We start from the raw sequence: 27,991 nt of genomic DNA on the forward strand, positions 1-27,991 counted from the left end.
CCACAGACAAGCAGTCTTTGCCACCGTCAGCAATACTATAGAAGTGCAGAGAAATCAGTTCACAATACAATTGAGAATATACTATTTAAATTATATTTGTATCTTTATAGCTAGTCATGAGATGCTGTTATAATTCCAACAGAGATGTGGTGCATACAACAAATGTGCTGGGCCATTGCCAGACATCCCCAATGCAAAAAAAAAAAAAAAGCACAGTAGCCCACACACATAAAATTGTCCAGAATATTATAGCATCCTATCTTGAATAAAGTCCTTGGTGAGTGAGGGAACAATCAATAACAGAGTCCAGGTGAACAGGGCAGGGTCTTCGGTAAAACAAACTACAACTCTGCTCAAAAGCAGTGGGAAGTGGATCCCACCAGAACAGAAGTGATAAGAAGCACCCTACATACCCCCAAGGGTGGGGAAAGCCAGGTGACTAGTGAACAGTTATCACCATCTGTGGGATGGAGGAATTAACTCCACTGGAAGACAAGTAATAATAAGCCATTTAGCAGACACTTTTATCCAAAGCGACTTACAGTCATGTACACACACCATGGTCTTGTTCAGAGCACACAAAATAGCAAAACCTTTCAAATAACTGAAAGCGAAAATTAGTATTCTCGTTGGACAAGTTCAAGTAGTACCATCCTCAGTTTTTAAATGTTCTGTTCCCTGGGTAAAACTGGATGCGACATCCGGGAGCCAGGGTATGAAGGGTGACCATCTCTAGAAAATACATGCATTTTACATTATCTTTCTGATCTTTTATGGCATTTGCATGAGAATGTAACCATTGCGTCAAATACATTATAGATCCAATTTCCTCTAGGCCCATCCGATTTGACAATGTACCTCTAGTGTTCTTAGGCACATTGAAAAGCTCTAAAATCTACCACCAAGGGATAAACCAACTTTATGCTTTGCGTGAACCAAACTGTAATAGTTGTTAATGGCAATTATGTCATGATCTCCAGGCTTTTTGACAGACTACACAAGTTCATACAGAGAACATCCCTAATAATCTGGACTAGTGACCACTATTTAGCACAATCAAATTGTGGTCTAGATTTATTTAATGCCATTTACAAGCGCAAGCGCCCACTTGCTGCCTACTAACAATGCTATTGACCTGCACTTGAACCAACGACAACATTAATGGCAAATGCACCACACTGATTTACATTAAGTCTAAGCAGTTCCTTTGTATAATCCCATGTTGACATTCAATAGAAGCTTGTCTTCTTGATTGTGGTGAAACATAATTCCTAACATAGAAAACTTACTGCCATATGTTAAATAGTCAAATCCATGCATTTTAATTATGTAATTTCTTACATTTTTACAATACATGTTTTCGTTATTTTGAGAGTGTCGGACAGACTTGAAAATGTACATTTCCATGACACCAACACGGAACAATTTTGGTAGCCACGATAAAATGTGTAGTCACATCTGTAATTACAGTTTCTATAGACAGATTTTTTACATAGCGAACAAGATTAAGAAAGCAACCATCAAACAGAATAGGCCCATAGCTTCAGACAGGGCGAATCCCAGGATAGCATAGGAGAACAGCTGCTGCTTCAGAGATGGGTTCCTGCCAAACAGAACAAGACAAACCATTATCAGACCAGTTCATGTAAAATCTGTTTGAATCGTAGTTTTTCCGAAAGCTGACATTGACAAGCACAGATCTAGTCCTCGGTTTGTAGCAGTGGACTTACCTGGCATATCCAATGATGAGACTGCCGAACACAGTTCCAATTCCAGCACCAGATCCAGCCACGCCGACTGTGGCGGCTCCAGCACCAATGAATTTGGCAGCGGTATCAATGTCCCTGCTCACAGCACTGGTCTGGAAGTCTCTGAGTGCTACCTGGGTGAATGGGCTTTGTGCCATGAGGGCTACATTGCTCTGAAAAACAAACACCTCCTTAGTGATGGGAAAAGAACTCCAACATCAATAACTATTATAGGGATTGACAAGCTTTGGAAGAGCATAAGGCCCCCCACTACAATAATATTTTTTTCACCTCTGTTTTGACCTCAGGCCTGGACAGCACAGAGGCAGACAGGGGTCTGTAAAGAGCACGGGAGCCAGCACGGACCTGCACCAGGAATAAGCACAAAACTGAGTGAAAAAAGCAACAATATTTTGCATGAGAGCCTACACAGGTTATCTTGAGGGCAATAAAGAAAAAGACAGATGCTAAGGTGCACACGACTGTTCAAAGTTCAACACAAGAGGCCTGAGGTTATGTTTCCCTCTGTCAAAGACAGCACAAGTGCACCATGTCATTGAGGTGGTCAAATGTCAGAGCTGTACTAAGACATGCACACCCTAGCAACAAATAACAACATAACTGCATTCCCATTAAGTCATCAAAAAGCATTTCCAAATCAGGATACATGTAATGTTAATGTTCTTTCCTCAACACCACCGTGTACAAGCAACAACAACAAAAAACTCCTCTTACCAGCTGAGTGCACTTTGCACAAGCTAGTGTCATACCTTTAACAGTTACCAGTAAAACTAGCTATAACATGTTATAGCTAGGTTTTACCTGAACCTGCAATGTTTATAGCCAAACATGACCTTGGGTAAATAGTCCCGAACACAAACAAAAGGGAATGCGAGAACTCAAGCAAAATAAGTCAGTAGTTAGCGTTAGGTAGCTACTGATAGACTTGCGTGCTGAAGCAAGCCAGACAAGTGTCATGCTGACCTTATATTCATAGCTACCTAGGCTATAGCTAACAGGCTACCTAGCTAGCAGGCTAAATAGCTAGCTCCTAAGGCCGGGTCTAGTCTCAGATGTGCACAAACAGCTAGTTAGGAAACTAAAATAAGAGCCTCTCACTTGATCAAAGTAGCTACTACTATCATACAAGATTTGGCATTTCATTGCAATTAACGTTAGCTTATTAACTACCTAATACCCTTGTCAGGCAGCTCCATTCAAGTTCAACACAGGCCCATACGAATACAACGGAAGTTCAGATGTAAGAAAACATTGTTTAATCAGATTGAGTAAAACATACAAACAAAAATACTCACCAGAGCCGGCGTGGAGACGAACTTTGCACAGGCATACATTCTCAATTTAGTCTGTTTTAACCTGGTTGGTCAAATTTGATTGAAGCCGGGTCTTTCTGCAAAGACAAGACAGATAAGGTCAAAGGGTTTTAAAATGCACGACGCTGAAAATAATGACAGTCCAATGTACACAATAATCCGTACAATATGCACCCCTCACTTGTATTGTGCTACGTGTTGTTTTAAAGAAGGATGAAAAAGGATTTTCAAATGGACAATTTCTTACATAGCCCTCTTACCGACTGCAGAAGGTCGAACCACATTAGAGGAGTGCGCACGCGCAAATCGGTGTTTTTAGATTCCCGGATGAAGATTTTGGACAATGGAAGGTCATTTCCCTATAACTTTATTCAACCAGTTCAACGTTTGAATTAAACCTAAAGAAACCATGTACAGTAATTTTCAGTGACAACGATTTTTCTAGATAACTGACCATGAAAATCCATCTGAGCTCCATGAATGACACATACAGTATGTAGGCCTTTTATGTACACCATTTTTAATAGGTCAGGCCTATTGTCTCAATATTATCTCAAAACCAATACATTCTAAATAAATAGCACAAACAAGCAGAGGAAGAATCAACTTATTTTCTTCAGAGTCTGGCTTAAAGAATATCAGCATTAGACAAAAATATGATTGAATCGTTGATATTGACAGACTTAGGCAATCATTGATTGGATTATTTAGGCCTACTTTTAATTAGCTTTACAGTATATGCTGAATTAGGCAACAGGAAATTGTCACCAATTCTATACACGTTGTTGTGCACATTATAGCCTGTCTAGTTGCTCATCTTGAGCATTATCATCATCATAGGCCAGGTAATACAGGAATGCATGTATTGTATTCATTCATTCATTCATTCATCCATTAATTCATTAAGTAATTAATTCATCATGAAATTAAAATCATATTTTGATGTACATATAAAATCATATACTATTTCTCCCCTGTAATACAACTCATTGAGTAGACAGTGGCTTCAACATTTCATCTAGGCCTATTCTTTCCAGTGCACCTGTTGAGGTGTGAATTTAACACTACCCAGAGGGGATGTCCCAGGGCCCTGTCTAGGAATCTCTCTGCTTGGAGGTGTAGCTGCACACCAGGAGGATTTGTAATGTTGATGAATGGCTCGCCAGCAGCTGGGGCTGGAAGGTAAAGGTAATGAGCATGGGGATCGAGCCCCTCTTCGCTGCCGTATGATTGCTCTAAGGGAGGAATCCCCCACTGGTTCCATAGGTATGATCTTTGCAGGTGCACAGGGGGTGAAGTCACAGCCTCTAGATCTCATGAGCACAGTGTAGAATCAGTCCTACTAATGTAGCACATAAACCTCCAACGCCCTATGGAAATGACTGAATCAACAGTCACTGAGGGATCCATTTCATTTTTCATCTCACTGCAGAGTGCAGATTAAATAAGAAAACCTTTATTTATACAGAGTAGCACTGAGCTGCAGTGCATTTTGATCAACCAAAGGTACAATTATGTAATTGCATTTAGATACATACTGGTATATTTAACACACATTTTAAATTGTGTAATAATGGAAACGTGTAATGGGACATAGGTAAATTTTTTGTTCCAATCAATTTATCAACCTGAAATGTAGCTATGTTGACAATCATATCATGTTACATGTCATGTCTATAGCTAGTTAAAAATATTTATATTTGAAGGGATTTTACATCATCATCATTATCATTACAGAATTTATCACAGTGTCATGCACCATATTGTTACACATTCATTAAAAAGTCCATGTCCTCTGGGCCCAGTAAAAAAAAAGTATATATCTTGATTTCGCCTATCGGATAGGATTAAATGCATAGAAATAAAATGAACGGATGAATCATTGTCTTGAATAATGCGGACTCCTGCTCTATTCATTCTATTTTTAAGCATTTAATTCTATCCGATAGGCGAAATCTAGATAGATAACTTTTGAAAAACTGGGCCCAGGTTACACAAAATAGCCAGCCCCCTGTCCTTTTCCTGAACACAGTCAGTGGGATTAAAGTCCAGCAGAGGGTGCAATTGAGGCTAATGTGATGGCTGTGACCGTTTGTTGTCAGCAGGGTCTAGGACTTTGGTTTACTACAAGAATGTCATAGGCTTACTGTTCTTCTCACAGTTTTGCTGTCATTATTTTTGATATGACCATATCCACTGAGTGAATTTTATATTCCATATTCCAAGTATATTTAATTGATTATTAAATGATACATTTGGTATTTACAGGTAACTGACAAAATAAAGGAAATAATAATAATAATAATATGCCATTTAGCAGACGCTTTTATCCAAAGCGACTTACAGTCATGCGTGCATACATTTTTTTTTTCACCACATAAAGTGTCTTAATAGGGTGTTGAGGTACCACAAGCCAGATCAGCTTCAATGCACCTTGGTATGGATTCTACCAGTGTCTGGAACTCTATTGGAGGGATGTGACGCCATTCTTCCACAAGAAATTCCAAAATCTGGTGTTTTGTTGATAGTGGTGGTGGAAAACGCTGTCTCAGGCAACCGTTCAATTGGGTTGAGATCTGGTGACTGAGACGGCCATGGCATATGGTTTACATCGTTTTCATGCTCATCTAACCACTCAGTGACCACTCATGCCCTCTGGATGGGGGCATTGTCATCCTATGGGGGCATACCCATGGTAGCCAAAATAATGGCCTGCCCAGCATTTCTATACATGACCCTACGCATGATGGGATGTTAATTGCTTAATTAACTCAGGAACCACACCTGTGTGGAAGCACCTGCTTTCAATATATTCTGAACAAAAATATAAATGCAACATGCAACAATTTCAAAGATTTTACTGAGTTCAAATCAAATCAAATGTTATTTGTCACATACACGTGTTTAGCAGATGTTATAGCGGGTGTAGCGAAATGCTTGTGCTTCTAGCTCCGACAGTGTAGTAATATCTAACAAGTAATATCTAACCATTTCACAACATATACCCAATACACACAAAACTAGTAAGGAATGGAATTTAAGAATATATATATATATATATATATATATATATATATATATATATATATATATATATGGACAAGCAATGACAGAGCGACATGGACTAAGATACAGTAGAATATTACAGAATAGAATACAGTATATACATATGAGATGAGTAGTGCAAGATATGTAAACATTATTACAGTTCATAGAATGGAACACTAGTCACTTTAATGTTTACATATCTTGCATTACTCATCTCATATGTATATACTGTATTCTATACTATTCTACTGTATCTTAGTCCATGCCGCTCTGTCATTGCTCGTCCATATATGTATATATTCTTAATTCCAATCCTTACTTAGATTTGTGTGTATTGGGTATATGTTGTGAAATTGTTAGATATTACTTGTTAGATATTACTGCACTGTCGGAGCATTTCACTACAACCGCAATCACATTTGCTAAACACGTATGTGACAAATACAATTTGATTTGATAGAAGGAAATCAGTCAATTGAAATAAATAAATTAGGCCCTAATCTATGGATTTCACATGACTGGGCAGGGGCACAGCCATGGGTGGGCCTGGGAGGGCATAGGCCCACCCACTTGGAAGCAAGGCCCACCCACTGGGTAGCCAGGTCCAGCCAATCAGAATGAGTTTTTCCCCACAAAAGAGATTTATTACAGACAGAAATACTCCCCCTCCTCAGACGATCCCGCAGGTGAAGAAACCGGATGTGGAGATCCTGGGCAGTCATGGTTACACGTGGCCTGTGGTTGTGAGGCCGGTTGGATGTACTGCCAAATTCTCTAAAATGACATTGGAGGTGGCTTATGGTAGAGAAATTAACATTCAAATCGCTGGCAACAGCTCTGGGGGACATTCCTGCAGTCAGCATTCCAATTGCACACTCCCTCAAAACTTGAGACATCTGTGGCATTGTGTTGTGTGACAAAACTGCACATTTTAGAGTGGCCTTTTATTGTCCCCAGCCCAAGGTGCACCATTGTAAATTATCATGCTGTTTAATCAGCTTCTTGATATGTCACACGTGGCAGGTGGATGGATTATCTTGGCAAAGGAGAAATGCTCACTAACAGAGATATAAACAAATTTGTGCACAACATTTGACAGAAATACATTTCTGGGATCTTTTATTTCAGCTCATGAAACATGGGACCTACACTTTACATGTTGCGTTTATATTTTTGTTCAGTATACTTTGTATCCATTATTTACTCAAGTGTTTCCATTATTTTGGCAGTTACCTGTATGGTTCTTCTTGACAAGGTAGCAGAATGAATTTACAACAAGTGCAACATGTTTGTTTTTTTGTAAACTCATTTCAGTGTAGCTAGTAGATCATTTTCAATGTATAGGCTACATGATACATACCATACTATGTGTGCTCTACAGCCAAAATCATAGTATTTTGAAGCAGGAACATATAGCAATGTAGTAATTGCAACAACTAGACAGACAGCATATCAAAGTGGTGGTTAACCACCTGAGGTCACTGTCTTAGTGTCTAATTAACAGAACTGCAGTAGTGGGGGTGGGGGGGGGGGGGGGGGGTCCATGGCTGTGGAAGGTGAAGAAAGCACAGCCCAGTCTCTCCCCTGACTCCCGCCTCCTCCCTCGCTCACTGAGGCATGCACGCTCTGCTCTCCCTGTCTGTGGTGTTGCATATAACACTCAGAGACATTCCATTTGCATGCTGGCCCCATCAAGCTGGATGCACTCAGACTCGTAATAAAAGGCATTGACCCCCTTAACCTTTATGAATTACAATTTGTGCCTGCAGCACGTCCTGTCAGAGGTCTCAGAAATGTGGGCACCTCAGCCGAGGGGTGTGTGCGTGTTGTTTTGCAGTTGTTAAGGAGAGGGGAAAAGGTTTTTACAGCTCCTCACCAGAGCTCCTGACAAGCTGGGAGGAGGCGAGGTGCTCTGACAGCGGAGGCAGGCCAGAGAAGGAAGGACTGCAGGCAGCGCTGCTGGTGATGGCTCCATGCTAATCTCTAGCTCTGGATGCACAACTATACTGTATAGACCCACTGATATCTATGACAAGGCCATGGCTAAGAAGAAAGTGAACTGGAGTTTATCAGTGGTTTAAATACAAATCCTTATTGGCTACTATCATCTTCCATACCACCAAACTCATGTTCACCTGTAATGGCATGTTTACTATCTACTTGATCATTTGGAGGCTTTCTCCTAGGTGGCCTTCAAACAGCTGGCCCAATAATCCATGGCAGTGTAGGAGGGGCCAGGCAGCTCAGTGATACAGCTGGAAATCATCCTACAATATCCAATAGACATGTTTTCTCAAAGAGAATGCAAAGATTTAAAGGACATTAGTATTTACAAAATAGATATTTTCCACAAATCCATAATAACACTGATCTTTGTGCTGCTGGTAAGCAGGGCCGTTGGAGTGAGGCAAGAAGTGCTGAGGCTTGCAGTATCATCATTCTTACTGGATCCTGACTTTATAGGTCTGTAACAACTCTACAAGCAGGCACCCTCTTGTACTGTGTCTATATATTCTGAGTGTGAGCAGGGGAGGGGTTCTACATTCTGCTTGGAGGTTCTACATTTCGACACATGCACCAAAAGCATTTGCTCCAACTACATCAACAGAGAAGCTATAAAATGGGAAAAGCTGAAAATAGAGCCAAGAGAAACAGCCGCTCTTCATGGACATATGTTTAAAGCTGAAACATAAAAAGGATCAAAAGGTCTTAATTTCACACAGTTGCACACCATATAAATTAGATTGAGACATAAGGGTCGCTCAGGGCCGGCCCTGGGCATAAGTGGAATAAGCGGTTGCTTAGGACCCCCGGCAGCTCAGATATCATATTCAATTATGATTAAATTAAATTAAAAGTAGAATTGCAGGATATTAGCTGTAAAACTACAACTTCTTCTCTTCTTCCCATGGCAAAATGAGTAGAACTGTATGAAATGTGTTATATATTTGCTAATGTTTTTCTCCGCCCCGTGGCAAAATGTGTAGAATTGCAGAAATCTTGCTTTAAAACTGCAATATTTTCTCTACACCCCATGGCAGAATGTGTAGAATTGAAGGAAATTAACTTTAAATCTCTCAGCCATCAAGAGGGGGGCCACTAAAATGTTTTGCCCACGAGGTAGGGGCCTTGCTTAGAGACCCTAAAAGGGCCGGCTCTGGGGTCGCAGTGGCTGTAAAATACTTGGTGACTTTTTTTCCACAGACATCATTACAAATGATTAAGGAATACAAAATGATATTGTGGCTGGAATTTAAATGCTCAACATTCCAAATTCTCATTCTCATTAAATTGCTCATCAGGAATATCCTAACTCTTCATGATTTCCTTCAGAGCAGACTTTTAGTGTTGAGGATGGATTGGCAGTGTAAAAGATGTGGAGTCGTGGTGCAATCATGCATGCCATTGTAATCACCTATATTCTGATCAATATCAAATAGAATGTAGGTAATGAAAAAAACTACAGCAATATATATATTCTCATAAAGATAAAAAAACGAGCATTCGCCTCTATCTCCTCCCTCTTTCCATCTCCATCAAAGTAGTTCTGCTCAGCATCACAAGTGGCAGTCAGTGGCTATATGTGAGGTAGCGTTGCTGACAGGGGCAGCCGTGCGATGATTGGTTTACAGATGTGAGCTTCCTCTGGTGTCTTCAAGGTCACTGAGATTTACAATCAAAGCGCTTATGGCTCTTTAATAACAGGCATCTAAAGCTGATTAAAAAGCCAGGAGTTGTCCACCGTAATGGAATGTGCTTGACCCGTTCTGTGCACCACTTTGTTGTACCTGAACATATCTGCATATGACATCTAAGAAAGGCTCTGCACATGCAGTTTCACAAACAGACGGAAAGGAGGGAGACGGTTCGAGCAGGCACGCTGCAGGCATATGGAGAATTGTGTTGATGGACAGACACTATGTGGTACAGGTTGAAGAAAGCTGCATTTAACGATGTGCTTTCTTTGCAGTTTTTTGGGGGTAGTTAACATGCATTAATGTAAAGGGTCTGTACTCAAAATAGATATCAAATATGGCTTGAATGTATTTATTCAATCATGGTGTAGTTAGTAGGAACATACACATTTAAGCATTCTAGCCATTGTCAGTGTGAGTGAGTCAAGTGTGAGTTTTTTGTTATAAGCACAGGTTTTCTTAACATGCAGTGGTACTCATTCGGAACATTGTTGATTTTAAGAGGAAGCATATGGTTGGAATTTATTGTGCTCAATTATATGGTTTTAAACTGGGATTAGCTTTTGAAGGACCCTCCATTATCAAATGCTTCCTTACGAAAACCTATTCACCATAGATTCCTGCAAATGTCTCCTAAGCACTGGTCCCAGATCAGGTGCCATATATGAGGCTGTCTCAACATTTAGTGAACAAGCCCTTCCTGCCTTTAATGGGCTGACCTACATCCCAGTTCATAGAGCTAATAAAAGTTGTCTGGTGGAGGTCTGGAGCTGCACAATGTCAGTAGCAGATGCCCAACTCAGCAAGTTCCGGAATGCTCAATGAGTTGCTTTTACAGGCTCCATTAATAAGCATTAACTTTCTTTCCCAATATATGAGAGCAAGCAAACAGCTACAGCTGGCAGCATTTATTTACAACACAACACTCTCTCAGTGAGGTCTAGTCACGTTGTTTTGGCCATGACAAAATAATCTGGAAAGCCACTCTTCAATAATCCTAATTAAGACAGCATGAGGCCAATTTTGAAATAGGCTATAAAGGTCCAAGCATTGGCCAGCAAATGAAACACATATTCATGTACGTCTGTTCTGCCATCGCCCTCACTTGTTATGAGAAAAACAAAGAAAAGAAGAAAAACATTCCAGGATATTGACTCAACAAAGAAAACCTCCACAACTGGCACAGTAGTATTCTCACAAATACATCCCTCTGGAAATTAAGTGTTAAACAATCCATAAACAAATCAAAAGGAACTGCCATACAATAAAGTACAATTCTTGAGCGCTAATGTTTTCCCCACAAAATGCCCACAACATCCACCACTATAAAGGTGTGCAATAACAAAAAATCATGGACTAAAGATAACTGTCTGTCTGTCTGTCTACTAACATATAAGTGCTTGTTACACATGCAGATATAAACATTCCTGTATAAGCCTACTAGACAACACATAAACATGATCGTGCACCCTGCCTCCACGCCTCTCTTTGGACTGGGAGCCAGATCAGTTACTACAGAAACCCACACAATCTGGTACCACTCCTCCTACACAATAAACCAATCTGGCACAGAGCAAGCCGAATCAATCATGGCTCTTTATTAGCCTGTCTCTAGTCTGCTTCCTGCAAGTGTGTTTACCCCGTCTATGGCCCCTCCGATTGTGGCTGTTCAATGTACATTAAGACAGACATAATTGAGATTGTGGGCGGCCCAAAGTGCAGGGCTCAACTCGTTGTCGTTAATCTGTCATATTGTCAGGATTCACAGCGCCACTGACCAAGGGTGGCCCCACCTTCAAGGTATTGCTGACGAGGGGGGCCTCACCTGCTTTAACATTATTGGTTGACCACCAAGGGAGAAGAGCTCCTAGCTTCACTCTTCAATCAGTTTACTCAGACCTCTCAGTTCAACCCTCCAGTAGACACCCTAATCCCTGACAAGTGGACTTTATTACTAACTTCTCCCACATGAGTTCTAAACACTCTGTTACCTTTAGTAATTTTAGGGTGAATCTGTTCAGTATTCATGTTTTGACTTGGTACACATTAGGGGTTTTCTCATTAGATATTATGATTGCTCCTAATTAATTGCATGTTGCACATAATAAATGACTGTTTATAATCACAACAGGCACAATCAACACTGAAGATTGCAGCATGTAATGTACAGGGGCAGGCGATGAATGTGAAGTTATCCCCCTCTGTGAGTTCAACCCCTCAAAAAGCTGCTTTCTTTTCAAATTGGGTTACTGATGGCAGTGCAGAAATTTCCTTTCACTCTGTTTAAATTAAAGGCATGGAAAAGCATTTAAGAAATAACAAGATATAAATGAATGCAATCGTACTGCTGGAAAAGGTGCTTTTTACAATCACACAACATATTAGAAATAATAGCCAAATCTCACAGAAGCGCCCGGTTATTAATTGCATGCCAAATGGGACCTGTCTGTTCTGCTACAGAGATATCGTGGCGGCGAAAGATCACCAAAGAAAATTAAACAGCAATCAAAGTACATTTCTACCGTCATAATTTCTGATTGTCAGAATCACCTTTCCTCATATAGCATGTAGCACTGTAACAAATCTTACATTTTATTAAGTGTCTCAATTTATTTTGTTGCCTTTCATATTTCATATTCATGATGTATTCCGATGCAGTCCTGTTTTTAAAATAGGTATCCACACCATGTCTGATATGCAACATGATTTATTAGACATGGAAATATGAGAATGCTGCCCTGAAAGGAATTTAATTGATAGCTAGAGAGGCAACAGCTTCTAACCCAGAGTCCTCTATGGCATCCTATTTGTAACATACCCTTCCACATTTACACTATAGTGCCAAAATAGAGCACCAGGTAGTTTTTGTCACATCATTTACACCATTTATCCAGGTTTAATTTGCAGCGCAAAATTCAGAAAGTGATTAGTTTCATATTAAAGTGAATATCAGTATCGAGGTCTGTATCTTCAGAATGTGGCTGTTTTTACTGGCGTGTGTTATACTGGCATGGAAACTCCTAAGTTCTGAAATGTCAGGATTCTATGCATTCTAATTGAGTGTAGGGTGGTTAATGGTTGTGGAAATTCAGCCGCTTGACGTGCTTATTCCCCCGTGTGCCGTTTCACAGCCAAGCCCATGAGCCTCAATTAAATGGTAAAATAGGCCTATTCTTGAAAATAACAACAATGAAATCATGAGTCTGCATGACAATAATACCATGTCTCACCTTGAATCAACAATGGTCACAGCTTGCAAATGATTAAATTGAGACCTTGTAAGAAAGATTGTAACAGAGAGGCGTCTAAATGTACAATATGAGGGCATATAGGAGGCTCTTGGCTTAGTGTCTTTAGATGTATTACATTGGAAACATTCTGTGGAAATATTATTGTACCGTTTTTTTTTTTCTCCAGATCATCATGTGGTTTATAAGGTCACCTCCTGGCATTCGTTATTGTTATGTTTATTGACCAGCTGCTACAAGATGGTTGATATAGGCCAAAGTTGTCAGTACTACTGTAATTACCCATAAGGCCAACAGGGCATTCTATAATAGTCTCTCGGACAGGTTCTGCTGTGCAGCCTTTCCTAGTCCTCGAAAGTAAGGCCTAGTTTCATCAAACTAGATCAAGTCCTAAAGTATCTTCCCAAATTGAAAGTTTGCTCTGTATTACAACATGGTACTTTCAATGTCAATGAAAAGCCATAGTGCTTTTCTTTCACAGCTGGGTGGCTGCATGAGGCCAGCGGTGACATGTTTACCACATATTTGCAGAATGTTTGCAATCTATAAATATATGTGGAGCATAACCTATTAAACCCTGTGATACAGGAGAGGCTGGATATTGAGCTTGGTCTGATTAGGCTAGTTGATTTTTCACATCCTCTTTTATTGTTTTTATGGCTCTCTGACTTTAACCCTTTACTGCTTCACTGATTTCATGCCAATAATTCAATTTATTGTTGGATATAAATGGAATTCAAAGGATAGGGCTGCTGCCTATGGACAAAGGGGATGGTTTTGGCCCATTCAACACAATAGCTATACCAGAAGATAAACACACTTTACTTTAAACTTGTCTTAGATTCCTATTAAAACTTGGAGTGTACAAGTGTGTGCATGTATACTTTATGTATGCACTACTATACAGACAGGAAGAAACAGATGGTGTAGTGAAGCTCTCATGTGACAATACTGTACAAACGTGTGTTCCATTGACAATACTGTAGGCCATGGAGGAATGTGTAAAGTTTAGATGTCTACAAGTATTATAAGCACATATTTGATAGACTCTCAGATGTTCATGGGTAGATTTGATTGACATGATTCATATCATTAGACCATGTGTACAGTCAGATATGGACACATATGATCCATCATCTGTCTTCAATATACCATATAGCTCTAAGATTGAGTTGAGGTTAGGAATAAACAAGCCACATTGAATGTATTTATCCATCCCCCCTGTCAATCACTGTGATAATCAACACTAACTTTTAGGGAAATTGATGATATTTTTTTCTTAAAATTTCAATTTGTTGGTAGCAACTATGGCCATGATGAATGACTGAATGGTCCATTTCCTTGCTACCGTTCTTACTAACCTTTCCTGACAGCTTAGATATTGCCTACCTGGTAATTTGCTCTACAATAATTGTTACTGTGAGATTTCCCCGGCTTTTAACAAGGATTCTTAACACCCTCTGTAGGTGACAAAATGCAATTACAAACATGAAGTGCCCCACCGTGACTAGCCATCAGCAGCTGCCACCACCATTTCCCAACCCCAACTGTTTCCATTAATGGGAAAAGAGGCTCAAACAGATTCTCCAAACATTCGCCGAGAATAAAACTTTAATTAAAAGATATGAAGGCGTTTTATTGATTAACGGCATCGGTGATTAAAGTGTACGGCTGACTTTTTATTTTTTTTGGCTTGCTGTTTTGTTCCCCCTCAGAGATCACTAATTGTTGCAGCCCTGTTTATTGATAAGTGTGTTTGATGAATGCAGATGCGCCTGTATGGAGAGCGGGCACCAGCGCTGATGGAGCGATCATATTGTGTGAAACACCAGGTTCAGGCAGGAACAGCTGTTGCAGCTCCATCCACTGGGACGCCATGTTTCACAGCCACCCTGGGTGCACACGCAGGCGCTTTGCAGTAAAGCACAAACTAACATTTCCACAACACCCTAACCACTCTATGAATTTTATGACATCACGAAAGCTCTCTGATCTCGGTCCAGCACTTAAATCTTAATTATCAGACTAATTGCTTGGGCTATATTCATTTCCCTGGTAATCCTTCAGTGATTATACTTTGTGTTCAATAGCAGGCTTATCCTTTAATTAAAAGGATTATTAACCTTTAAAATGGCCCCATATGGGATTACACCCTCAAATGTTAGTGTCAAAGCACCGAAAACATGCTGAGATTGAAGTACAAAACAGGCATTATATTCAATCATAATCAGTAGGCTGGTCAGATGGTCCAGAGTTTCATTACAGGTTGGCACTGCTGAGGAATGGACCAACAACAGCGGACCAACAACAGCCATAAACCATCAGAAAATAGCTCCTCTCAATTAAAACACACAGAATGCTGACACTTCAGACTTCTCAGGCCAACAATGGGTTGGCGGCCTATGTATAGAGCTCAATGCAGGCCCAACACCACAAGAGCAGGAGACCAAGAACAGGTTAAGATATGTGTGAGAACAAGGTGAGAGGTGTTATGTCAATGGTAAATAACTAATTATAATACAGACGATGGAATCTTAGCGGCAGCAAGCCTTTGTGACCTTTCACCCTAGGACCCTAGGATCAAAGTGAGCTAAAGAGGAGCGCGATGGAAAATCATTTGGGATGTGGAGCGTGTGTAAGGATAGGGGCAGAGGGCTGGAGAGACCTCATTGATTAATGAACTGTACAATCATGTGCACATGTGTGGAGCAAGAGGGTACAGGGACAGCCCTGTCAACTTTCACTCAACCTCCTCCAACACCGGACTAATGGGAGAATATATTAAAGAACTGCATTATTTTGATAATGAAGGTCATACTGCTGTATTTATGCAATGTCATATCCTATACATTGATCCCAGAGCACCTACCTCGGTGAACCTATGAATAACAATGGTATTTGAACGTATACAGTTACAAAATGGGCCATTCTCTGCTGAGGAACAGGGATCCTAAAACCCAAAAGCTGAGTCAAGCAGTTAATGGATTTTATTTAAGAGCTGTTTACCCATGCCAAAGCCACACTGCATTATCGAGAGCAAGTCTTCATTTAGACGTCCTAATTAGTTAATTAGTTGGTGGTTAAGGACGATATGAGCGTCTCATCAATCTCTCCATCTCTAAAAATAACCATTAGGGAATCGTTGTGGTGTGAATCATTAGAATACTGATGACTAAGGGAAGTGTCTGTGAGGATGAGAAGCCTGCTAGTGACATCCTAATGCAGACAAACACACATAATCCACTACAGCTCCATATAACCACAATTGGAACTGCCGATAAACGTGACATTCTAAGTCATACTCATATATGTTATTGTGACGTAGTATTTGAGTGATTTGGTTGCAGGATGAGAGACCTGCTAGTGACTTTCTTAACCACACAGGCACAATCCAGTAGAGATCCAACAAGTATTCAAATGGCCAATCAAGTGAAATGAAAAATATATTGTATATTTCAACTATTGATTTAACACGATGAGGTGATGCTGTAAGACGATCTTTGAAGTAGAATATACAAGTAATACATTTTTGTCATTCAGCAGACGCTCTTATCCAGAGCAACTTCCAGTAGCGAGTGCATACATTTTCGTACTGGTCCCCCGTGGAAATCAAATCCACAACACTGGTGTTGCAAGGCCCATGCTCTACCACCGGAGCCACGCAGAACCCCGTAAGGGCAAGATAATCCTCCATTCTTTTGGGCGTTGTAACTTCAGAAGGACACAGAGAATGTGTGCAGTGATTCCTTTTTTTTAAATCCAGAGAATGGTGCATTACTTTACTCTATATACAGAGTAAGTGAGAGAGGTAGAGCGTGAGAAGGGAGGAACGATTACATTTAAAAATAGTTAGCATATGGCAAAAAATGATTGAGTTTCCAGGGCTCTGAAAATTCACTCTAATTATTCAACAGTATTCCTCTGTCATCGTTCCCTATACATTCCCGCGCTCGGCAATGCAAGTGACTCCAGCTATTATACATAATTCGGCTGCTTAATTGGCACGGATCGGGTGAAAGTGGGCTAGGGAGAATCCTTAGAGACTAATAGGGGCACATATCAGTGGCTCCATCAGAACACTAGTCCCCTAGGTGTTAGAAGTCAGCAAATATTTCATGAGCTGTACCATCAAAGTGCCTCACCTGTGAAACCCTGCACACACTCACAGTGAGGAACACTTCCGAAGCAGTTCACCTGTCAGGGGTATTTATAGCAAGGAGGAGGAACATGACGGATGCTAATGCCATGGAAATTATGCAGGGTACTGTTGCTGCCATAATGATATGTTAGACTTGAACAGGAAGGTTAACTAAACTAGTCATTTAAGTTATAAGTGGGCCAGTGGCATACATAAAAACTGGATATCATGGTTTCCATAGTAAGAGTGTCTCTTGAAATAAATATTGGGCTTGCAAGTTAAGGCATCATGCACGTCATGACATAAAAATGAGGTATGTACATAATATATATATATATATTATTTTGATGAAATTAAGAGAATCCTTGAAAATCCTGATTGTGATCAGCCATCACTGAATCTTCTAATCTATTAAAATCTAACCTTGACCAACATAAATGGACTGTAAACGTCAAGTCAGCAACATCAAACAACCAGCAGATGAATGGCTTCTTGCAACCCAATGATTGTTTTAAATTAAATGTTAAAGAAGAGTTGGACAGGGATCCATGTTTTGGAAGCTGTAGAACATAACACCCTGTACCTCACAAAAGGAGGAGAGGTTACATACTAATAACAAAAAAGGTTCAAGCCTTGTCAAAACAAATCGTGGCTACTAAAGGAATCCATTTTTGACATTTCACCTCTATCTAGAGTTCACTGACCCCAGCTATCAAATTTACAGCTATGTCACGTGTTTGTCAGATATGTGTTTTGTTGAAAGTTTTAGTGTATGACGTTGGAGATCATGACATATGTATGGATTTAATGGGCCCTTGAGCCAGCCCTCTATATCTCATGTCATTCACACAGGATAAATAGCTTAGGCCCCCACACTTTAATAACATGGGAGGGGATTTGTGGATCAGGCCCTGAGTCTTCATCTTAGCTCAGTTAAAGTCCTCTGAACGAGCCATCAAAGGTATTGATGTCACCATAGGCTTGTTATACCGAACCACAAGTCAATAGTTGCTACAATGGAGTAATACCAATTTCTGATGGTATTTGTGCAGTGGGGGTGCCTCTAGAGTGAGCTTTATATTTTACTACAATAGATGCTGATCAATTGTTGTTGTTGTTGCAGTAGAAGCCGGGCAACCATTGAAGGCTGGTGGACTAATACTGTACATCTATGATGTATGGCATTCTCTATGTTTATTTCAAATCCCTCCAACAATATTACAGTAGGTGTTTAGCTAAGAATGCTACACCAGGAACTTGGAGGATCTCCATATTATGGCTCACTCTATATCAATTTCTACCATGAGTCTTAAAACCACAAGGAAATGCAACAAGGTCAGCATCATTCTGAAAGGAACCAGATCAGACACCAATACACTGGAACAGACCAAAAATAACCCCAAGCATCACCTCACTCAAAGGAACATAAGCCAAGAAAGTATGACACCTGCATTTTCCTCTCTGGACAGATCTCATGCAGACGCCAAAGAAGAGAGAGCTAGTCAAGCTGAGGATTCTCTCTAAGCACCAGAGATGACTAACTCCACCTCGGAGAGAGGCTGTTCTGTTAGCCCGGAGAGAGGGATCATGAGTACCATATTGACTTTAAATTACAGCAATAGCGGCTGCTCATGCTGTCTCAGGAACACGCTGCGGAACAAACACAAAGATCAGGCCTGGATTAGGAGAAAGCCACTGAACAAGCACACAGCCCTCTCTCCTGCAGCAGCTCCACACTCATACTACACCCCCAAATCTCACAATAAGCTCTCCCCCCGCCTCTATACATGTAATACAAAGACCTTACACTTCCAGCTCATTTGGGTTTCAAAGCCCACATTGATTAGAAAACGGAGAAGGTATCCAAACACAAGAGGATATCTTTGTGGGTAGGACTCTGGCAGTAGTGGTGCGTGGATAAAATTACTGGGGAAGCCAAGCCAGAAGAAAAGCCATATTACAACCTGTGTTGCATTGTTTGCTCTATAACCTGTTACTTCATATGCCTTGACACCGTGATATATAGACCTAAGGCCGAGACAATAAGAAGACACAGTGGCATAATACACTGCTCAAAAAAATAAAGGGAACACTTAAACAACACAATGTAACTCCAAGTCAATCACACTTCTGTGAAATCAAACTGTCCACTTAGGAAGCAACACTGATTGACAATAAATGTCACATGCTGTTGTGCAAATGGAATAGATAACAGGTGGAAATTATAGGCAATTAGCAAGACACCCCCAATAAAGAAGTGGTTCTGCAGGTGGTGACCACAGACCACTTCTCAGTTCCTATGCTTCCTGGCTGATGTTTTGGTCACTTTTGAATGCTGGCGGTGCTTTCACTCTAGTGGTAGCATGAGACGGAGTCTACAACCCACACAAGTGACTCAGGTAGTGCAGCTCATCCAGGATGGCACATCAATGCGAGCTGTGGCAAGAAAGTTTGCTGTGTCTGTCAGCGTAGTGTCCAGAGCATGGAGGCGCTACCAGGAGACAGGCCAGTACATCAGGAGACGTGGAGGAGGCCGTAGGAGGGCAACAACCCAGCAGCAGGACCGCTACCTCCGCCTTTGTGCAAGGAGGAGCAGGAGGAGCACTGCCAGAGCCCTGCAAAATGACCTCCAGCAGGCCACAAATGTGCATGTGTCTGCTCAAACGGTCGGAAACAGACCATGAGGGTGATATGAGGGCCCGACGTCCACAGGTGGGGGTTGTGCTTACAGCCCAACACCGTGCAGGACGTTTGGCATTTGCCAGAGAACACCAAGATTGGAAAATTCGCCACTGGCGCCCTGTGCTCTTCACAGATGAAAGCAGGTTCACACTGAGCACATGTGACAGAGTCTGGAGACGCCGTGGAGAACGTTCTGCTGCCTGCAACATCCTCCAGCATGACCGGTTTGGCGGTGGGTCAGTCATGGTGTGGGGTGGCATTTCTTTGGGGGGCCGCACAGCCCTCCATGTGCTCGCCAGAGGTAGCCTGACTGCCATTAGGTACCGAGATGAGATCCTCAGACCCCTTGTGAGACCATATGCTGGTGCGGTTGGCCCTGGGTTCCACCTAATGCAAGACAATGCTAGACCTCATGTGGCTGGAGTGTGTCAGCAGTTCCTGCAAGAGGAAGGCATTGATGCTATGGACCGCCCGTTCCCCAGACCTGAATCCAATTGAGCACATCTGGGACATCATGTCTCGCTTCATCCACCAACGCCACGCTGCACCACAGACTGTCCAGGAGTTGGCGGATGCTTTAGTCCAGGTCTGGGAGGAGATCCCTCAGGAGACCATCCGCCACCCCATCAGGAGCATGCCCAGGCGTTGTAGGGAGGTCATACAGGCACGTGGAGGCCACACACACTACTGAGCCTCATTTTGACTTGTTTTAAGGACATTACATCAAAGTTGGATCAGCCTGTAGTGTGGTTTTCCACTTTAATTTTGAGGGTGACTCCAAATCCAGACCTCCATGGGTTGATAAATTTGATTTCCATTGATAATTTTTGTGTGATTTTGTTGTCAGCACATTCAACTATGTAAAGAAAAAAGTATTTAATAAGATTATTTCATTCATTCAGATCTAGGATGTGTTGTTTAAGTGTTCCCTTTATTTTTTTGAGCAGTGTACATTCAACCACACCTTTGTTTTATCACAAAACCGGAGAGCAACCTCTGTCCGGTGAAGTCCACAAAGCATATTGCATGTAACAAACAGTTACATGACCTACAGCATGGTCAAGCAAGTTAATGTTTCAGAAAATTTCGGACTACTAAACAACTATTGATTTAGAACCACAGAGAGTTACCGCAAGTCGCAAAGAAAACAGGAGCTAGAATAATGAAACTGGTTACAATTGACGGAGTCACCCATAATTCACCAAATTATAGTTTGAAGGAAGAAACAAAGTACTTTAAGCATATGTTTTCTTTTCAGTCGCCTCCATCTCCTCTAACTGAAGCTAATTGTAGAGATTTTTTTTCTATTGATAATGTCAAATTAACAGCCACACAGAAAGACTCATGTGAAGGTGAAATTACAGAGGAGGAACTTCTGGATGCAATTAAAGACTTTAAGTCCGTGAAAACTCCAGGGTTGGATGGCATACCAGTCGAGGTATACCAAACCTTTTTTGATATACTAAGAGGACCGTTATTAGCATGTTTTAACCACTCCTATGTAAATGGTAGATTATCTGACACTCAAGAAGAAGGTCTGATCTCATTATTACTGAAACAGGATACAAGTGGAAAATATAAAGATCCAGTCCATTTACAAAATTGGAGGCCCCTTACACTTCAGTGTTGTGATGCAAAAATCCTAGCAAATTGTATAGCGCATAGAATTAAAAAGGTATTGTCGGATATTATTCATTCTAAATCAGACAGGTTTTTTACATGGAAGATACATTGGAGATAATATAAGGCAAGTATTGGAAACAATAGAACACTATGGAAAATATGGGAAACCAGGCCTGCTATTCATAGCAGACTTCGAAAAGGCATTTGATAAAGTTCGACTGGGGTTTATATATAAATGCCTGGAGCATTTCAATTTTGGAGAATCTCTTATAAAATGGGTCAAAATCATGTATAGTAACCCTAGGTGTAAAATAGTAAATAATGGCTATTTCTCAGAAAGTTTTAAACTGTCAAGAGGAGTGAAAAAAGGTTGTCCACTATCGGCATATCTATTTATTGTGGCCATCGAGATGTTAGCTATTAAAATCCGATCCAATAATAATATCAGAGGATTAGAAATACAGGGCTTAAAAACAAAGGTGTCATTGTACGCTGATGATTCATGTTTTCTTTTAAATCCACAACTAGAATCCCTCCACAGCCTCATAGAGGATCTAGATACATTTTCTAACCTCTCTGGATTACAACCAAATTATGACAAATGTACTATATTACGTATTGGATAACTAAAAAATACAATTTTTACATTACCATGTAGTTTACCAATAAAATGGTCTGATGGTGATGTGGATATACTCGGAATACATATCCCAAAGGAAATAAATGATCTCACTTCAATCAATTTTTATAGAAAGTTGGCAAAAATAGATAAGATCTTACTACCATGGAAAGGAAAATACCTGTCAATTTGTGGAAAAATCACCCTGATTAACTCTTTAGTATTATCACAGTTTACCTATTTGCTTATGGTCTTGCCGACGCCTAGCGAACAGTTTTTTAAATTATATGAGAAAAAAATATTCAATTTTATTTGGAACGGCAAGCCAGACAAAATTAAAAGAGCATATTTATATAATGAATATGAATTCGGAGGACATAAATTATTAAATATTAAAGCATTAGACCTATGACTAAAAGCTTCAGTCATACAAAAGTTATACTTAAATCCGATCTGGTTCTCAAGCAAATTAGTAAGATTGTCTCACACAATGTTCAAGAAAGGCCTTTTTCCCTTTATTCAGATTACAACCTCTCACTTTCAGTTATTTGAAAAGGAAATAATCTCCCAAATGTCACTATTTCTAAAACAAGCCATAGAAAGTTGGTTGCAATTTCAATTTAATCCTCCAGAAACGACAGAACAAATAATGCAACAAATATTGTGGTTAAATTCAAATACACAAATTGACAAAAAACCTTTATTTTTTGACAGAATGTTTAAAAAAGGTATAATCTTCGTAAATGATATCATCGGTAGGCAGTGGCGGCTCCTGAAAAAATTCTCAGGGGGGGCCATTTTTCTGATGATTTAGGTGACCTAAACACATTTAAAAAAAGATATGTCCAGCAACAACATGAAGACAGGGGCAGCATATAAGTCAATACCAGAAGCATTTATTGACTGATCTCAAAAGTGTTGGCTTACAAAAGCAAAATAAGTTATCACAGTAAAAATAATCAAGGGTGTTCTTTCACATTCCTCAACACTGCATAAACAATATGCATTTCCATAAAACACCTCATCTAATTGTGCCACAAAGTTGACAAGTCCAAGAAAAATACCAGGGTTGGTGGAGCCCTCAGTTTCATCTTTGCCTCGCAAAGCTAACTCAAACACTCCGCAAAACTTCACACACTGGATTAGCCGGCTGAGGATGTGGCGGTTCTTGCTAACCTCATCGTTGTGGCGGCGGACAGCTAGCCTGTATCCCTCATCCAGTTGAGTGGCAATGTTCACTCTCCCCAAAGCAGACAATCTCAAACAGCTATCCATGTGGGTCTTTGACAGCTCATGTTTCTTAATCTTTTCTGAAAGATGGTGCATGTCCGTTACACCAGTCGCTGTCCAAGCGGTGCTGTCTGCCGTGCCGCCTTCAGGGTGAAAGAGTAAGCAGGGGTAGCAGAAGACTGCATTAGCTACATCGCAGCCTGCTAGCCAAGTTTTTCGTTCGTACCAATTTTTGGAAAATCCTCAGGTGTAGGACTTTCCCCCTTTAGTAGAAACCTGTTGAATTATTAAATTTGGTCTGGGAGGTCCTAATTGTTTCGTTGCCAATTTATCTTGATTTGTTCGCCGACAAAAAGGAACTTCTTTCAAAGAGACAATCGAGTTGCACTGAACGCTAGCCATCTTGACAGTAGTACGTGAATTGATTGATGCTGCTACCCGCTCTTTTCTTAGTTACGTTCATGGTTATGTTACGTATGACGAAAGCGCGTAAGTGCAAGCCCTCCCGGAACCCATAGAGATTGTATTGAAAGCTCTGATATTTGAAAAAAAAAGATTTTACATGAGAGTCTATGAGAGACTTCTGGGGCGATTTTCAACCTGACTGAAATCGCCCCAAAAGGGGCGGGGCCATTTGAAGCACGACTTTAGCCTGATTGGACATTTAGTGGCAGATCAGACGTCTAGATTAGAACACTGATAACTACTGTTGCCGTGATATAATTGATTAGAGAAAAAATCCCTTCCTTTGCCCGTTTGGCAGTGCGTCGCCCATATCGCCCTAATGAACACACCGCCCCTGTCGGTAGGACTGGTGGAGTTATGTCGCACATGCAGCTAACAAAAACATATGGAAATGTCTGCTCTACCCAAAATTACAACCAAATAATTGCAGCCTTACCGCAAAAGTGGAAGAGGAAAGTGGAAGGGGGAGAAAGTAAGGAACTTGTCTGTCGGCCTTGCATTAAAGAACATAATTGGTTAAGTAAAACTGTGATAAATAAAAAAGTATATCAGTTTCACTTAAGGACCAAAGGATTGACAGCCGTCCCATATAGATTGCAAAATAGTTGGGAAGAGATCTTTGACGTACCGATCCCATGGCATAGTGTTTATGAACTGACACGCAAAACGACACCGGATTCAAAAATTAGAATCTTTCAATTTAAATTATTATATAAAATTCTTGCTACCAATAGAATGTTATTTATATGGGGGATACAATCTTCCCAGCTCTGCAGATTTTGCTGTGAAGAGACAGAATCATTAGATCATTTGTTTTGGTTCTGTCCATTTGTAGCTTGTTTTTGGACACAGGTCCAGGAATGGCTAAAGGATTGCAATATTTACCTGGAACTAACCTTGCAGATAGCATTACTGGGTGATCTGAAAAGTCATAGTCAATCAATCAATAATATAATAATACTTTTAGCAAAAATGTTTATTTTTAATTCACAATCTGTAGAAGCAATGAGAATAGAAAGGTTCAGAACTTTTGTAAAACATCACAGTACGGTTGAAATATATATGGCAAATAGAAATCCTATATGGATGGTGTTAAGAGATAGATGGGAGGTATTGAATAGAGTTGAAGGATGGGACTAATAACAAATAACAACAAATAATAACAAAGATATCTAATAATGTAAGCATACTGTGTCCATAATAAGTATATAGGTTGTATTTTGGGAGCTTTTTGGGAAAGAGCACAGTTAGAAAGATATGGCATATAGAAGCAAACCGGATGGACATCATGAAAATGATCGGAGCGGTTGAGAGTAGAAGAAGTTCAGGAGCAAAAAAAAAATATATATATATATATATATATATATATATATAATTATTGTAAAATTAACTCTGTCCATAAGGTGTAGATAGTAATTATAGACCGGAAGTAGAGGCCTGGGCATTGTTGTTCACTAATTTACTCCAAGTAGGAAAAGGATGGTGGGGTTGAAAAGTAATAAAGGGGAGTATATATATAAAAATAAAATAAAAAAAACATGGGGGATTGGAAGTGATGCAGACAATTACATTGATAGAAGATACAATCTATCTGCAATATTAAGCTGATCCATTCCCCCCCAAAAAAGAAGAAAAAAAAAGAAAACAGGAGCTGCCTCCACTATTCCAGCACCATTTAAACTTCAACATCATCTAATCACGTATGCTTAGTCTAATAGTGACAACTAAAAGATACCAAAAATAATTTAGTCCAATCAACGTGAGCTAAATGTGTGTGTGTGTGTGTGCGTTCGTGCAAGTAGAAAAAACATGTTGGACTCACCGTACTTGTAGAGAAACGCCAATGCCATCCTCCTCTCTTTCATGTTGACGAAACGGTCTATCACTCTGTCACACAGTACACGCTTTTATTTTTTGTTGTCCTAGGCTACCTGGCTAAAATGCTTGCTCTCTAGCCTAACTTCATTTCATGGGCAACATTAGCTAGTTAACATTAGCCGTCTACACCTAGCTACATATTGAACTTCCATCCTCTCAGGCCAGGGCACAATGTATGAATTTATGGTTGGATCAGAATCGCCGTTATAATCATTGGCCAGTACGGAGAATTAAGTAAAACCACAAGTCCAAATCCCTATCTCCATCCATGGCTAATTTAGGAAAGGGACAATTTTAGTTAGCTAGCCACCGGAGGATAACAACACAACGTGATGCACAACGAGTTTCTGCCAATGATTTATGCTCTCGATGCGATGTGATTGGAGTGAAGCCAAATCCAAACTGGCTTCCCTTTACACTTTTTTTTGGTGTGCCAGGACAATTCATAGTTGAGCTCACTCAGTTTAGCTCAAGGCTGATTGGTTATTATTTTATACTTTTTCTATCAAGGGAGGCCAAATGCTCGCTGCCATCCATGAATACATGCTACTGGGCTCTGGAGAGACCCATGTGTAAAACAGTGGAATAGAACTGCATTTCCTCCCTGATGACAGAGACTCTCACGTTTGGTCAGGAAACAGACAAACCCCACAATGCCTTGTAACTGGGCTTTTATTTTCCTTTTCCTGGCACAAATAACATAACACTATGCATGATGAGCTGGGAGGCATTGTCTCAGCACTCTAGGAGGAGTAGTGCAGGATATGACTACTACAGTGATAAATGATAGTGTGGACTGCCTCGCGTGACAGAAGAACTGGTGCACAATCTGCATGTGCTCCATCATTATGTGTAATTGGGACTCATGGCGATGTTCTTTCACCGAGCCCATATTTAGGAATGAGGCTTCTCAAGCCTAGCAACTCACACTAAATTCTTCCTCTGCTCTGTTGTTCGCTACATACTTTAGTCTGAGACTGCCTTCATTGAAGTTGTTTGTGGAGACGAGGGGAACTAGGGGTATTATACAAAACAAAGTAATCAGTGATCAATCAGAGCTTCAAAGCCAAATAACGCATTTTCAAACTGCCGCTTTACCCACGTGTGATCTGGCTCTGGCCCAACCCATCGGTTTCTGGACCAATCAGGCGGCCCCGAATGTGTTCGCATTCAGTGAAGGGTCGGGATGTACTCAGATCCAGACTCATTGCTTAGCGTTTGGCTGGAGCAAGGAGTCTGGGTAGACAGGCAATCTCAAAGCCACTCCTAATAAGACACGCTGCACAGAGAAAGGTATCCAAGCTGTTAGAACAAAATGTTCCAATATTACACGTGATAGGTATGCACACTGAACAAACATATAAATGCAACATGCAACAATTTAAAAGATTTTACTGAGTTACAGTTCATATAAGGAAATCAGTCAATTTAAATAAATAAATTAGGCCCTAATCTGAGAATATAGATATGCATCTGTTGGTCACATATACCTTTAAAAAAAGGTAGGGGCTTGGATCAGAAAACCAGTCAGTATCTGATGTGACCACCATTTGCCTCATGCAGCGTGACACATTTCCTTCGCATAGAGTTGATCAGGCTGTTGATTGTGGCCTGTGGAATGTTGTCCCACTCCTCTTCAATGGCTGTGCGAAGTTGCTGGATATTGGCGGGAACTGGAACCCGCTGTCGTACACGTCGATCCAGAGCATCCCAAACATGCTCAATGGGTGACATCTGCTGAGTATGCAGGCCATAGAAGAACTGGGACATTTTCAGCTTCCAGGAATTGTTTACAAACCCTTGTGACATGGAGCCGTGCATGATCATGCTGAAACATGAGTTGTTGGCGGCGGATGAATAGCACGACAATGGGCCTCAAGATCTTGTCACGGTATCTCTGCGCATTCAAAATGCCATCGATAAAATGCAATTGTGTTTGTTGTCTGTAGCTTATGCCTGCCCAAACCATAACCCCACCACCACCATGGGGCACTCTGTTCACAATGTTGACATCAACAAACCGCTCACCCACGCGACGCCGTACACGTGGTCTGCCATCTGCCCGGGTACAGTTGAAACCGGGATTCATATCCGTGAAGAGCACACTTCTCCAGTGTGCCAGTGGCCATCGAAGGTGAGCATTTGCCAACTGAAGTCAGTTACGACACCGAACTGCAGTCAGGTTAAGACCCAGGGTGAGGATGACGAGCATGCAGAAGAGCTTCCCTGAGACGGTTTTTGACAGTTTGTGCAGAAATTATTTGGTTGCGCAAACCCACAGTT

At 40.7% G+C, this 27,991-nt stretch overlaps 1 protein-coding gene across 3 annotated transcripts; it reads right to left on the reverse strand.

Moving 5' to 3' along the window:
- Positions 1-1,298: 1,298 nt before the first annotated feature.
- On the reverse strand, positions 1,299-3,393 carry LOC311143526 (ATP synthase F(0) complex subunit C3, mitochondrial-like). 3 transcript variants are annotated; one of them, XM_084179358.1, is made up of 5 exons: positions 3,343-3,393; positions 3,065-3,159; positions 2,040-2,114; positions 1,731-1,921; positions 1,299-1,603 (listed from the first exon to the last, which is right to left on the reverse strand). In XM_084179358.1, exons 2-5 carry the CDS (start codon positions 3,101-3,103, stop codon positions 1,489-1,491), a joined length of 420 nt encoding a protein of 139 aa, XP_084035484.1. In that variant the 5' UTR covers positions 3,104-3,159; positions 3,343-3,393; the 3' UTR covers positions 1,299-1,488. The 3 variants fall into 3 exon arrangements, with proteins under 3 accessions (XP_084035484.1, XP_084035483.1, XP_084035482.1); XM_084179357.1 differs by having other exon boundaries at positions 3,330-3,390; XM_084179356.1 differs by having other exon boundaries at positions 3,264-3,375.
- Between the last annotated feature and the right edge of the window lie 24,598 nt (positions 3,394-27,991).

The sequence above is a fragment of the Coregonus lavaretus genome, assembly GCF_964263955.1.
Source record: "Coregonus lavaretus genome assembly, chromosome: 16".
Taxonomy (NCBI): domain Eukaryota; kingdom Metazoa; phylum Chordata; class Actinopteri; order Salmoniformes; family Salmonidae; genus Coregonus; species Coregonus lavaretus.

Excerpts from the sequence above, each read along its gene's own strand:
- LOC311143526 (XM_084179358.1), bottom strand. The coding sequence starts at position 3,103 with ATGTATGCCTGTGCAAAGTTCGTCTCCACGCCGGCTCTG. Across the intron at positions 1,922-2,039 it reads GGCCTGAGGTCAAAACAGAG|AGCAATGTAGCCCTCATGGC; the intron begins GTGAAAAAAATA and ends TTTGTTTTTCAG. Across the intron at positions 1,604-1,730 it reads CTCATCATTGGATATGCCAG|GAACCCATCTCTGAAGCAGC; the intron begins GTAAGTCCACTG and ends TCTGTTTGGCAG.